Genomic DNA, 11,725 nt, shown 5'->3' on the forward strand with positions numbered 1-11,725 from the left:
AAAACTCTTCTAACCGCATGACTGAGACCAGCTTCCTGTCCTTAATCTGAGGTTCTCAGCTCCCCCCTAGTTGCTATTAGTGTTGCTTTTAAATTTGTTCTACTTGCTCTGTCTTTTTGCAACATCATCGACAGTCTCTATGGTTCACATTTTGTCTGCAATGTTATCGAGCTTGATCTAAATGTCCAAATCAAACGATCCACTCAGTCGGAGGGGAATTATTCATCACATGCAAGGGGTGCGTTTCACACTAAGAATAGCAATGACACACATTCCCTGACCATTTTCCTGATAATAAGGTATGCATGTTAAGCGTTTTCCCTCGCAGCTGATTGGCCGCGTACTGCTGACATTCATGTGCTCTCTTTTCAGGTCAGTGAGCTTTGAGTGCGAATGATGCCGTAGTGATGTTCGTATGAGGGCACTCTGAGCCCAGGCTGTAGTAAGATGCTGAGCCTCACTGGGAATTTGTCTGCGGAAATATAAACTGTTTGTCATTTTCTATTCTCTCTGGTCCTTAACCTTTCTCTAGACGACAGAGTGATGTTACTTCCTTCTCAAACCAGAGCCAGTAACTTGTTTTCTATCACATCTATTATCTGTCTGTGAACATGCACATTGTAAAATACAGGATATAATTCACAACTTAAACAGATCTCATCTTGCGAAGTACTCATATCGTTTTATTGATTAAATAGGAAACAGAACAACATAGATGAGACTATACACACAGATATTGTTCTCATCTTATAGTATAAGCTGGATAAGGATATGGATGTGTCAGTTTACGAGCTGGAGATCTCATCCCAGCATCCTCTCTGTCTCTTTCAGCAGTGCCATTCATAATGGCTCCTGTCCATTATACTGGGAGTTATTTCCGCCTCTCCTCCCTCCAACCACAGTCTCTCTGAGAGTTCACAGTGAGATCTGATCCAAGTTACATATCAGCAGGCTGACACAAAAGAGCTGTACATTTCGACATCTTGTGCAAGAAAGAATGGCACGTTTTCTGCTACATAACATCCAGGGATAGGTGTGGAATGTAAATTTGGTCGCTGCATTTATTTATAGAGCTCCTGCTGTTCTTCCCCTGACATAAATAAAAGCTAAAGGGTCTGGTTGTTATCAAAGAGACTTGCTGGAAAGAAAAGACAAAAAACATTTGACAGTTCCTACAAAAAGTGGGAGTAACAAAAGTTAAAAGTACTGTAGAAAAGACTGGACAAATTCTGAGAGTCTGTAGGAAAAGCACCCATAGAAAGGCTCTCGCCCATGTGATGTGTGTGTGACTGTTCCCAGAAGATCTTTTATCTTGCTTATCCTTATTTGCCAACACTGCTGCGTGTCCAGGTGTGACCGGTAACCTTTCCTGAGTGCATGTCCATTTGGCTCAGAACCAATGAGCCAGGCTTGTTGCCTGAGCTCCCTGTGGAGATGTTTTGTGCTTGAGTGCTGTCCGCTTCCTTGATTATGTTACTGTTGCATGTGGTGTTGTGAAGCCAAGAGATGGCTAGCCTATTACAGTATAGAAAAATTAACTAAAAAAAAGGGTGGTCATGTAGTTTGAATGGAAAAACATTGCAGTCAAAGCCGTAATCGGTATCCTTGGTTGGGTTCAGTCCATTGTTTACCTTCTTGTCTGGGTGCTGCCTCCTGCAGCTGCAGGTTTATTGCCAACCCTGCGGACAGGAACCTTGGACGTGGGTATCTTGGAACGAGGGGGTTCTTTAGCTTGAGGGATTTGGGATGCAGTTGCACCGTGCTTCACGGGGATCTTTGAGTCACGTTGAACACTGGTAGGAACTTTTGGCTGTGGAGGCTGCTGATTCTCCTCTAGGGTGTGTTTTAAGGCAGGAACATTCGCCTCAATATCACTGATTTTATCTTTGCTTCTTGCTGCATCATGTGAGTTAAAGTGGGGTTTCTCATATTCTGGAGTAGGTGGGTCTCTGCTTGCTTCGTCATCAAAATGTTGGCTTTCCCGCACAGGTAGCTTGCCTGCTCTGCCCCCTCCAACTACAGGTATTTTGCTGAGTACTAATGCCTTCACTTGTGGGCTCTTCTTTTCTCTGGAAGGGCCCTGGAGGTTTGTTCTAGACTCACTATGCAGTTCTTCTGTTTTGGACGGCCTGGTCTGGGCCCCCAGGATACCTGTGCTACTTGGACTAACCAGTTGGCAATCTGGTGATACCTGTCCACTTCCTGTCATCTTAGCAGAGCTTGGGGCTTCACTCTGCCAAGTTGCAGTGCCAGAGGGCAGAGGACTAACAGGGTAAGGGGCAGGGGAAAGAGCAGGAAAGACTTTCGATTGAAAGGTCTGAGATGGCAAAGGAGGGTCTTTAGATATAGAAACAGGGATCTGAGCAGGCAAAGAAAGGGATTTAGATACAGATACAGGTATCTGAGCGGGAGGGTCTTTGAATAAAGAAACTGGGATCTGAGCAGGAGGGTCTTTGAATAAAGAAACTGGGATCTGAGCAGGAGGGTCTTTAAATGAAGAAAGTGGGATCTGAGCAGGAGTGTCTTTGAACACAGAAACTGGGATCTGAGCAGGAGTGTCTTTGAATAAAGAAACTGGGATCTGAGCAGGAGGGTCTTTAGTTACAGAAACTGGGATCTGAGCAGGAGGGTCTTTAAATGAAGAAACTGGGATCTGAGCAGGAGGGTCTTTAAATGAAGAAAGTGGGATCTGAGCAGGAGGGTCTTTGAACACAGAAATTGGGACCTGAGCAGGAAGGTCTTTCGATACAGTATTTGGGATCTGAGCAGGAGCAGGGAGCTCTTTAGACAGAGAAATCGGGATTTGAGCAGGTGCAGGAGGAGCTTTAGAGCTCTGAGCCAGAATAGGAGGTGTTGGGGATGCTGTGCAAACGACAGCATGAGTGGAAGGGGCTGGAGTTAGTTTGGGAGCAGGGGCCATATTATCTAGAGAGAGCGGTGCAGGAGTGGGTTTAGATGTGGGAGGAATGTTATCTAAAGAATTTGATGATGGAGTTGGGACAGATGCAGGGCTAGGTTGAGTTTTGGTCATAAAACTCGGGACATAAGGAGGACAATAATCTGGAACAGTAACAAGGGAGGGAGTGGCCTTAGTTAGGTCCATTGGGCTGGAGCTGATTGTAGGCTTAGAAATGGCCATAGATACTAAGCCTGAGGTTGTAGTTGACGTAGGAACCGTTGTTATCTTGGAGGGGATAACTGGTGGAGGAAAGGAGGGTTTGGTTGTAACAGTACAGGTTGCTGATACTGTTACTGGGGCTTTAGCTTCCCCTGCAGAGGAACTCATAAGGGAAGGTTTGTAGGAAGTAGAAGTTTGCCAATTCAGACCACTAGCTGAATCTACTTTAGCAGGTGGAGGTTGGGTGAAAGCAACAGGGGTGGGAGGGCTATGCTTTACCGGTGGAGGTTTAGCCGATACAAGCGGTGGAGTTGCTACATGAGTGGGTTCACTTACTGAATCGGGTGCAGATGGTGCTGCAAGTTCTGAAGCCAATTTGCTGGCCGTCGAGGTAAGGTTTGGACTAGCTGAGGGAGCTTTGACTACAGTAGCTGGGGTGCTCAGAGGAGCTGTGGGTGTAGCAGGGGTGGAGCTCTGTGTGGATTTAATTGTTATTGAAGAGGAAGACATCGATGGACCTGAACGACTTGTAAACGTGACAGGAGTCTTTGAAAGTTCGGTTGCGGTGGGTGTAGCAGTTGATTTAATCGCTACGCTGGAGGCAGCAGTAGAATCCGAGCTCAGTTTGGCTGAGGGAGTCGTCAGAGTGGAAGATTTGGTCAATGTTGTGATGATTGTGCTCGGCTTGGCAATGGGTGAGGAGGATGGAGCTGTCTTTGTCAGAGGACTGAAGGGTTGGCTCGATGCTGTTGTTGGGAAACAGGGTTTTGCTGTAGCAGCTGTGCTGACCGAGGTAGAAGTCAGCGGAGAAGAGATGGTGGGTTTGGAGAAGAAAGATGCAGATGATGGCGTGACTTCACTCACCGGTGCACTGATGGCATTGCTGGCTTTCCCCCACTCTGCCTCCACATCAGCCATGAAGTCACCACCCCCTGAGATAGAGTCAAAGGTCAGGAGAGAGGAGATGTCTGCCAGCAAGGAGCTCAGGCTGTTATCACCGGGTACCAGGCGTGGTTGAGGGACAAATTCATCAGTTCTATTCAGATTCCCTGCTGTCACCTGGGGGGTTATGGTCTCTGACGAGGAGGGGACTTCCCTGCCCGGTGTTGTTGCGCTCGTGATGGGCTCGGAGCTGTCGCTCTCGGGGCTGTCCAGAGATCGAGGTTGGATCTTGGGGGTGAGGGTGAGGTCCTCCTTGATGATTTCCACACTGTTGGCCCGGGACAACATGAGAAGTGGACTCGGAGGGGCATCCTCCTTGTCCTCTTTATCTTTTGAGCGGAACTTAACAGTGCCAAAGAGACCCTTCAGCCCACGACGTTGCCGACCCACCGGCTGGGACACAGTGTGGACCCGCCGGTCCCCCATTCCTCTCCGGCCACCCCTCAGTAACGACAGAAAGCTGAGGGACTTGGCCGAGCTCGCCGAAGAAATGGAGGCGCGAGCAGCTGCTGCAGCCATAACGCCATCTTCACCAAGCGGCTCCTCTTCTGCTTGCTCCTTCTCTCCTTGACTCACCTCATGTCTTTTTTCCTTGTCAGACTCTGGCTCCATATCTGGTGCAGCAGTGTCTGATAATCCATCTGTGGTTTTGCCCTTGTTAACAGGTGACTTGTTGTTTCCATCCCCTTTGCTTCGAATAGAAAAGATGTTACCTGACTTGCGTTTGCCAAACAGCTTGAATCCTTTTCTGATTTTTCCACTCGGCTGGGATTCACCAGGCGGGGGGTCCATGTTTTCCGTTTGTACATCCATCTTCTCTCTGCCTCCCCCCCTCTCTGTCTCCTCCAGTCACTAGCTGCGGTTTTTATTCCCCAGCCAGTGAAGAGGGCATTTATTTCCTTCGTCCGTAGCCTTGCTTATTCTCTGCTGCCCGTGTGTTTCTTTATCGGTTGTCTGTATCCCTCTCTCCGTCTATCTTTCCCATCCAGCCCTTTCTCCTCTATTTCTCCCTTGAAAGCCCCTCCCCTTTGCCTCGTTTTTCTGGTCTGGCTGCTCTCCCCGGTTGCCATAGCAACTGAGGAGCTAAGCAGCTTTCGTCAGCAATGCAGAGCCAGGGGCTGTCATCAACCCACCCCGAACGCCGCTTTCTCTGCCTCTCTCTCTTTCCTCCTGTGTGTCTGATGACTCTGTTTACATAAACAGCAAAGACAAATACTCCATTAATATGGCCAAATTTTGAATTCCAAATGATCTGGCTTTATATTAACATCTCATCCAGATTAATGCAGTGTGTGTCTATATGCAGCATATTAATCTGTTAGTGGAACGGATTCGATTTTCTTCCAAATAGTGTTATTTTCACATTGACTTTGTCACCTCAACCTACAATAACCCGTGCCAGTCTGGTAAAAAAACAACATATTATCATAAAGTGTCACTAGCGTGTTAGCCTACATCTTCATCTTCATATTCATCTTTCAATCTCTCAGGTTACTATCAGTGTGTTACTTTTAAAAAAAAAAACATTTAAATGCAATTCAGAGAAAAAACGACAATGCTTCCTGTGAAAGGAAATGCTGCTGTTTCTATAATAAAATCAAGATGTTGTTTGAGGCTGTGACCTTTTGAACATCTTCGCGGAGTCAACACCGGTCCTGAAGACAATGAAGCCATTGAGATACAATTACATAACAGTAAATGAATCAGTAGAGTTCACTTTGTAAAGTAGAAGGGTAGGTAAGCATAGCAGTTTTGATGAGTCCTCTCATGATCCTACAGCCAGTAACGTGATGTGTTAATGACAATATGAGCTTTTGTGAAATAACATTTTGTTTAATGGGGACTCGAATTTCAAATGAATCCTTTAATAAAGCTAGTGCTCCTAGCCATTATTCATTTTCATTAATTTCACTCTACTATGTACAATATTGTTTTTCCATTCTTCTTTGATTTAACTTAAAGTGAATTAAGTTAAATCCTAACTAGTCATGTGCAACTTGTTGCTATTTGTTTCATGAATGTCCTGCTTTATGTGCACATGAATTAATGAATGATGGCAGATTACTTATTTTATAATAGGTTTAATCAAAAAAAGAAATCCAATTTTGTGCGATTATTTTAAAGCGTTTTACCCATTTCATGCCAAAAGAAATAACTATTTATTTTACTGTCTGTCTGACCCTTAATTACCAATATGAAGCTTGTTTCTAGTAATATGAGTGTTGTTTTCTTGCATTTAAGGACAGTGTGAGTCTTTTTAAATTAGTCGTGACTCGTGAGTCAAGGAAAGGCGACTCTTGTTCACTTTCAGGCGAATGGGTGGAACAAGTGCAGCCTCTTGTGGTGCCTCTGGAAACAAAGCATGGCACTAAGCTGCTGCCTCATCCACATGTATTTCTTGGCCCAAATAAGTCTGAGTAAGTGGGTCAGCAACCTTTGAACAAATCCGGCTGTTTTCTCAGGCCGTGTTAAGACAGGAGCAGGAGATTTGGTCTATTGTTCACTAATGTGGTGTTTTTACCTTGTAACAGGAGCAGCAAGAGCAAATGTAAATATCCATAAGACTTATTAAATCCCAAGCTGACATATTGATAGTGTAATTTTAAATAATCTCAATTCTAATCAATGATTTCTAAATTTGATTCTCATCATTAACAATTCAATTATTACGTGTGTCAATGTTCATATAACAACCACTGTTGTGCTAACATTAAAGATATGAATAAATGGAATTCTTGCTAAATCTAACAAATTTATTTGAACTAGTCAAAATTAAATAAAATACACATAAATAAGAATGTAATTTCACATATATAAAATTGTTACAAGGAGAAATTATACTGAAGATTATCTGCAATTCCTTTTGTAACAAGTCATGATTGAATTTTAGATAATAATAATCAAGAGGTTATCGTAGATACCTGCAATGATTAAATGAATTTGTTAATCAGAATTACATCCCCAAATAATATGCAAATTAGGGCACATTTTCAAAATCAGGTCACATTTTCAAAATGGTTTATTGTCATGTCAAACAAAAGACTCAGATTCAAACTCGTTTTCCAGTTTGACTGTTTAATGGTCTCTTAAAAAAAATCGGTGTCCTTTCTTAGACATCATGCTCCATGAGCTTCTCATCCTTGTGGTTGTCGTCATGCGCCTCAGTGGGAAGTGTGTCATATGTGCGACGGTACAAACACCGAGTGACCAGAGTGATGATGAACATCTCTACGATCATGATTTGCTGACTGAGCACTGCAGGGCAGAGGGAAGGACAGAGAGAGAGGAAGAGATGAAATAAATACATATTTCTTTTCTTTTCACGGACAGACATTCACAGATTTTTTTATTCTTACTGGATCCCCAAGCCGTAGAAGAGAAGGGAGGGGAACACGGGATGGTTTCATTCAAGGCCAGGATGTTAATGATTGACGTCTGCAGCTGACTCAACACAAGTATTAGCTGAGGAGCAAAACAATTCCTGATCGGTTAGATACAGTAGACATGCAGATAGAGTTACACCGTGTAGTCGCTCTGCTTATCAGTTATTTCCTGTTTTCATGTTCTGGCACCAAACAAAGAACTCACACTTTGGTGGATATTTGCAGTGATTGTGTTCTAGTTTGAGACGACCTTTACCATAGTCCCTGTCACTCTTTCTCTTTTGATTTGTACAGAAATGTTAAAAGGGAAGAACTTTTTAGTTGTGGAAGAGGATATCCTCTCATCTAGTTTCATATTTCCCTCCACAAAGGAGGATGTGTTTTCAACCCCTGTCCATTTGTTTGTTGGTTGATGATTCTTGTAAACAAGAATACTAAAAAACAACTGAACGGGGTTTCCATGTAAAGGCTCCATTATGCTACTACGTATCCATTTCGGATAGCGTCAGAAAATAATTTTAAACTTTCTTTAACATGGCGAGACAGTGTTTTTCAAACTTTTTTATAATTTTCCGATAATTTGTGGATCTTGATGAAAACAATCAGGCAGATTTAGGTAACTGATATCTATGTTTTGTGAAATTTAGTGCAGCTTGATTGGAGGTAAGTGCTCTACCATTGGCTGGCGGTTCTTTTATTTTTTTGTTTGTCAGCAGGATTATGCAAAAGCTACTGAACAACTTTCCATGAATTTGGTCGAAGGATGGGACACGGGCCAAGAAATGTTTTGGCACAAATCTGAAATAAAGTTGCCAAGACATTTAGAAGTGTGTGCAATTTGGTGCAGAAAAAAAATGCTGATCTAGCGGATTTAGTTGGGTTTCATAATGGGACTGTTGGGCCTTAGTGAAGTTTAATCTGTAGCATAAAGAGGGTTTAGAATAGGTTACTCTCATGATGTGTGAAGAAATGCTGGATAAATACAATTGTTTGACTCACTTGGTACATGGCATACTTGGGTATGATTTTGATCTTGCGTAGATTACTGTTAGTGTTCATGAATATGATGCCAACAGGCCAGAGGGACGTTATTGTGAGAACTCCAATGAACGGGTTGATCCAGATAGCTGTGCCAGTGATCTCCAGCTGAAAAATAAGCAAAGAAATACTTACATTGTATGCCATGCATGTTTATTTTTTATTTTGTGTGTGTGTGTAGCCAGATTACACTTACATCAGAGAGGTCAAAGTTTCCGTTTGTCCACAGTATTATGGAGAGGACAGAGAGCACTGTCTTTAGGATTGCATACTGAAGAGCAGCCACCTTCAGCAGGAATAACATTCGCCTGAATGATCCCAACCAAAGAAAGATCGCCTTTAGATGTGAATATAACCATAAGACAATGTCTAGTCAATATAAAAAGAAGGATATAGATAAGAGAGTGGGATTTAGTTGCCAAATAAATTTCAATTCAGGAAAACAGACTTAGATTTTCACTGATCTGGCTCCAATAACTAGAGAGTGTCTGTATAAATACCGTGACATGGGTACACGGGGTAAACAGAGACAGCAGCAGCAGCAGGGCCCCACGCTGATCTTGAAGGTTTCACCAGAGAACCTCTTCAGAAAAAGATCAGTGCCGCCGTACTCCTCGATCATCAGAACCAAGACTTTGTACACGACCACTGCAAAATAACTAGAGAGAGGAAGAGAGGTCTGTGATGGCGTATTTGTACTTCTCTGAAAAGGAAAGCGTCCGATTCCATATGTCATTAATTCATTTATTATCACATTGACTCCTGACATGAGAGGAAAAACTCGAGATGTTCATGGATTTTCGATACAGCTGCTGAACATAATGGACCCATGCACTTTACACAAGTCACAGTCAGGGAACATAAAATGTAACATTGTATAGGGAGGAGATTTCCTGTCTTCTAGTAAAGTTGAGCATGTTGGGTGGAGATGATCTTTGATCTTTATATGTAATGAGTCATCGGGTGGTTAAACTGTGCCAACACCTTACTTATAGTAGTATTACTGTGTCTCCAGGGTCAGAAGGATGGGAACCTTGAAGTCTTTGGCCAAAACTCTAGTTATCCATGTTCTAGTTTTACAAGATTATACAGTTCATTACATTATAAGTTATTACCTCCAGCAAGGAGGTTATGTTTTCACCCCTGACTGCTTGTTGGTTGGATTGTTTATTAGCAGGAATATGTAAAAACTACAAGACCGATTAAGGACAGAAACCTTATAATCTTGGTGTGGATCCTGAAGTTTAATATGGTGACATTGGCCGAACAATGCACTTTATTGATTGCCATTCTAGTCTTAAAATAAGAGAAAAAACAAATATCATATTTCTACTTTTTAGAAATGTTAGTGAAAGAAACCCTTTAAAGTATGTGTACCTATTAAGTTAGTGTAGAGAAAACGTACCAGTTTGACGTCATGTCTGTGAACATGACGGCCCTGGGGATCCACATCCCGAAACAAGCCATGGTAGCGATGACCTAAAAAAACAAATCTTCAAGTTTACTGTTGATATAGCATTTTGAGATCTCATATTGTGAAGCCTTCCCACCCACTCACTGGTGCGGCACCATTTATCCAGATGATGGTTGTCTTCTTGGGGTAGGGCAGTTTTTTATAAATATAGACGCACTGCTCCAGGTACAGCAGCAGGGACATGCAGGACATGAGGGTGAGGACGCCGTACAGACAAAATCCAAATTTATCGAGCTCTGAGGACAAATAAAAAAGAAAGCAGAGTTTTCCTCAGGGCTGAAAAGGTACATTGTTGTGATAACAGTCAACAAGTTTATAACATTGATTGTGTACTGATGAACGCTGATATTTTTTTAACAAGAGGCTGATGAATGCTAAAAGCAGAAACTAATATCACCCCGTACGTTCATGATTTCCAGACACAGAGATAAACAGAGTGAGCTGCCCTGAGAACAAACGTGCTGATAAGGAAAACTACACACTCTGTGACATCATTCCAGAGCACATTGTATGTTTCCATGTTTGCAGATGACACTGTCACAACTGGGCATCAACACTCTCCACGACTTCCTGTCTTTTGACAGAAAATAATAGGATGAGGATGTAACTGCAATTCTTCTAAATGAACCTGGAAATCTTGATAAATAATCTATTTTTTATTATTTCAAATGGGATTTATTTATTCTCTATCTTGTTTCACATATATTTTAGTATTAAAGCATTTAACAAAGCATTATGTAATTTCTCAGTTTTAAAGCACTCTGAGCTGCATTTCTTGAATGGAAGGTGCTGCACAAATAATTAGCAATTTAATACAATTATTATTATCAGCATTCAGGTAACCTTATCAGTGAGAAGAATGTAGAGAGGTGGGTCACTTACGCTTTATCACGTCGATCGCATGCGGAGGCTCTTGTAAACATGCTGGGTCAATGGTGCTGTTGAGAGTTTCCTCCATGGTATGCAGATACGAATTCTCCAATAGACTAAGGTTTAAAAACAAATGGTCTAGAAAAATCTGATCACCCACTGACTACAAAAAAGTAGTGGGTTGTAGTAGTTAAAAAAAACAAGATCTGCCTTAGTAGTAATAAACGTGTTTCCTCTTTACATTGCCGTGTCCAGCTGAGATTTGCGGCAGACAGCGAGTGTACTTTAGCCCTTAAGTAACTTTTAAGGAATGGAGTAAGAAGGACAGGTTAAGAGCTTAAACGTTTATGAGAACTCCTCCATATATATTTAACTGTCACTCATTCATTCACAGACGACAGTCACAGCTATTAAAATAACTCGTAAAATAATACGTGAACTTTGACAAGGCGTATTATATTCCTTCCACTAAAAATGAAAGCTTATAAAGAGATAAAGATAAAAAATGATAAGTGCCTTGAGAACATATAAAGTACTTATCTGTTTAATTTGATGAACTGATTTTGTTTGTGCTGGTTAATATTTTCTCGTTTTGTGTCCCACAGTTCAAATGCTCAGGACATTACTAATGAATGACGCAGAATTAATTATTAAAAACAGTGTGCTGCGGCAGCACTCTTATGCAAGCTAAGGTTGGAGATATTGTTGTCTTCAGGTTCGACAGAAAGAGAAAGGAAACCTGTTTATTTCAGTAGAAATAACCCTTTTAATCCAATGAAATAACCATTTTGATCCTCTCTAAACGAATTATCACAACATGTCGGCAAATTTGACAAAGAGGCAAAAGAAAAATACATTATAGGAGACTTGCTGCGTTTATTATTGTCAGATCAAATGTAT

General features: G+C 41.9%; 2 protein-coding genes across 2 annotated transcripts; both read right to left on the reverse strand.

Annotated features, from left to right (window-relative positions):
• Positions 1-1,012: 1,012 nt before the first annotated feature.
• Positions 1,013-4,852, reverse strand: si:ch211-244c8.4 (APC membrane recruitment protein 2). Its single transcript, XM_061085312.1, has 3 exons — positions 3,455-4,852; positions 1,664-2,359; positions 1,013-1,090 (listed from the first exon to the last, which is right to left on the reverse strand). Exons 1-3 carry the CDS (start codon positions 4,850-4,852, stop codon positions 1,013-1,015), a joined length of 2,172 nt encoding a protein of 723 aa, XP_060941295.1.
• A 2,317-nt stretch (positions 4,853-7,169) lies between these two features.
• LOC133019975 (organic solute transporter subunit alpha-like) lies at positions 7,170-10,916 on the reverse strand. The gene is made up of 8 exons (XM_061086575.1): positions 10,838-10,916; positions 10,040-10,191; positions 9,887-9,960; positions 8,982-9,140; positions 8,678-8,789; positions 8,443-8,589; positions 7,417-7,522; positions 7,170-7,315 (listed from the first exon to the last, which is right to left on the reverse strand). The coding sequence occupies exons 1-8, from the start codon at positions 10,911-10,913 to the stop codon at positions 7,170-7,172; spliced, it is 972 nt and encodes a 323-aa protein (XP_060942558.1). The 5' UTR covers positions 10,914-10,916.
• Between the last annotated feature and the right edge of the window lie 809 nt (positions 10,917-11,725).

The sequence above is a fragment of the Limanda limanda genome, chromosome 14 (assembly GCF_963576545.1).
Source record: "Limanda limanda chromosome 14, fLimLim1.1, whole genome shotgun sequence".
Lineage (NCBI taxonomy): Eukaryota > Metazoa > Chordata > Actinopteri > Pleuronectiformes > Pleuronectidae > Limanda > Limanda limanda.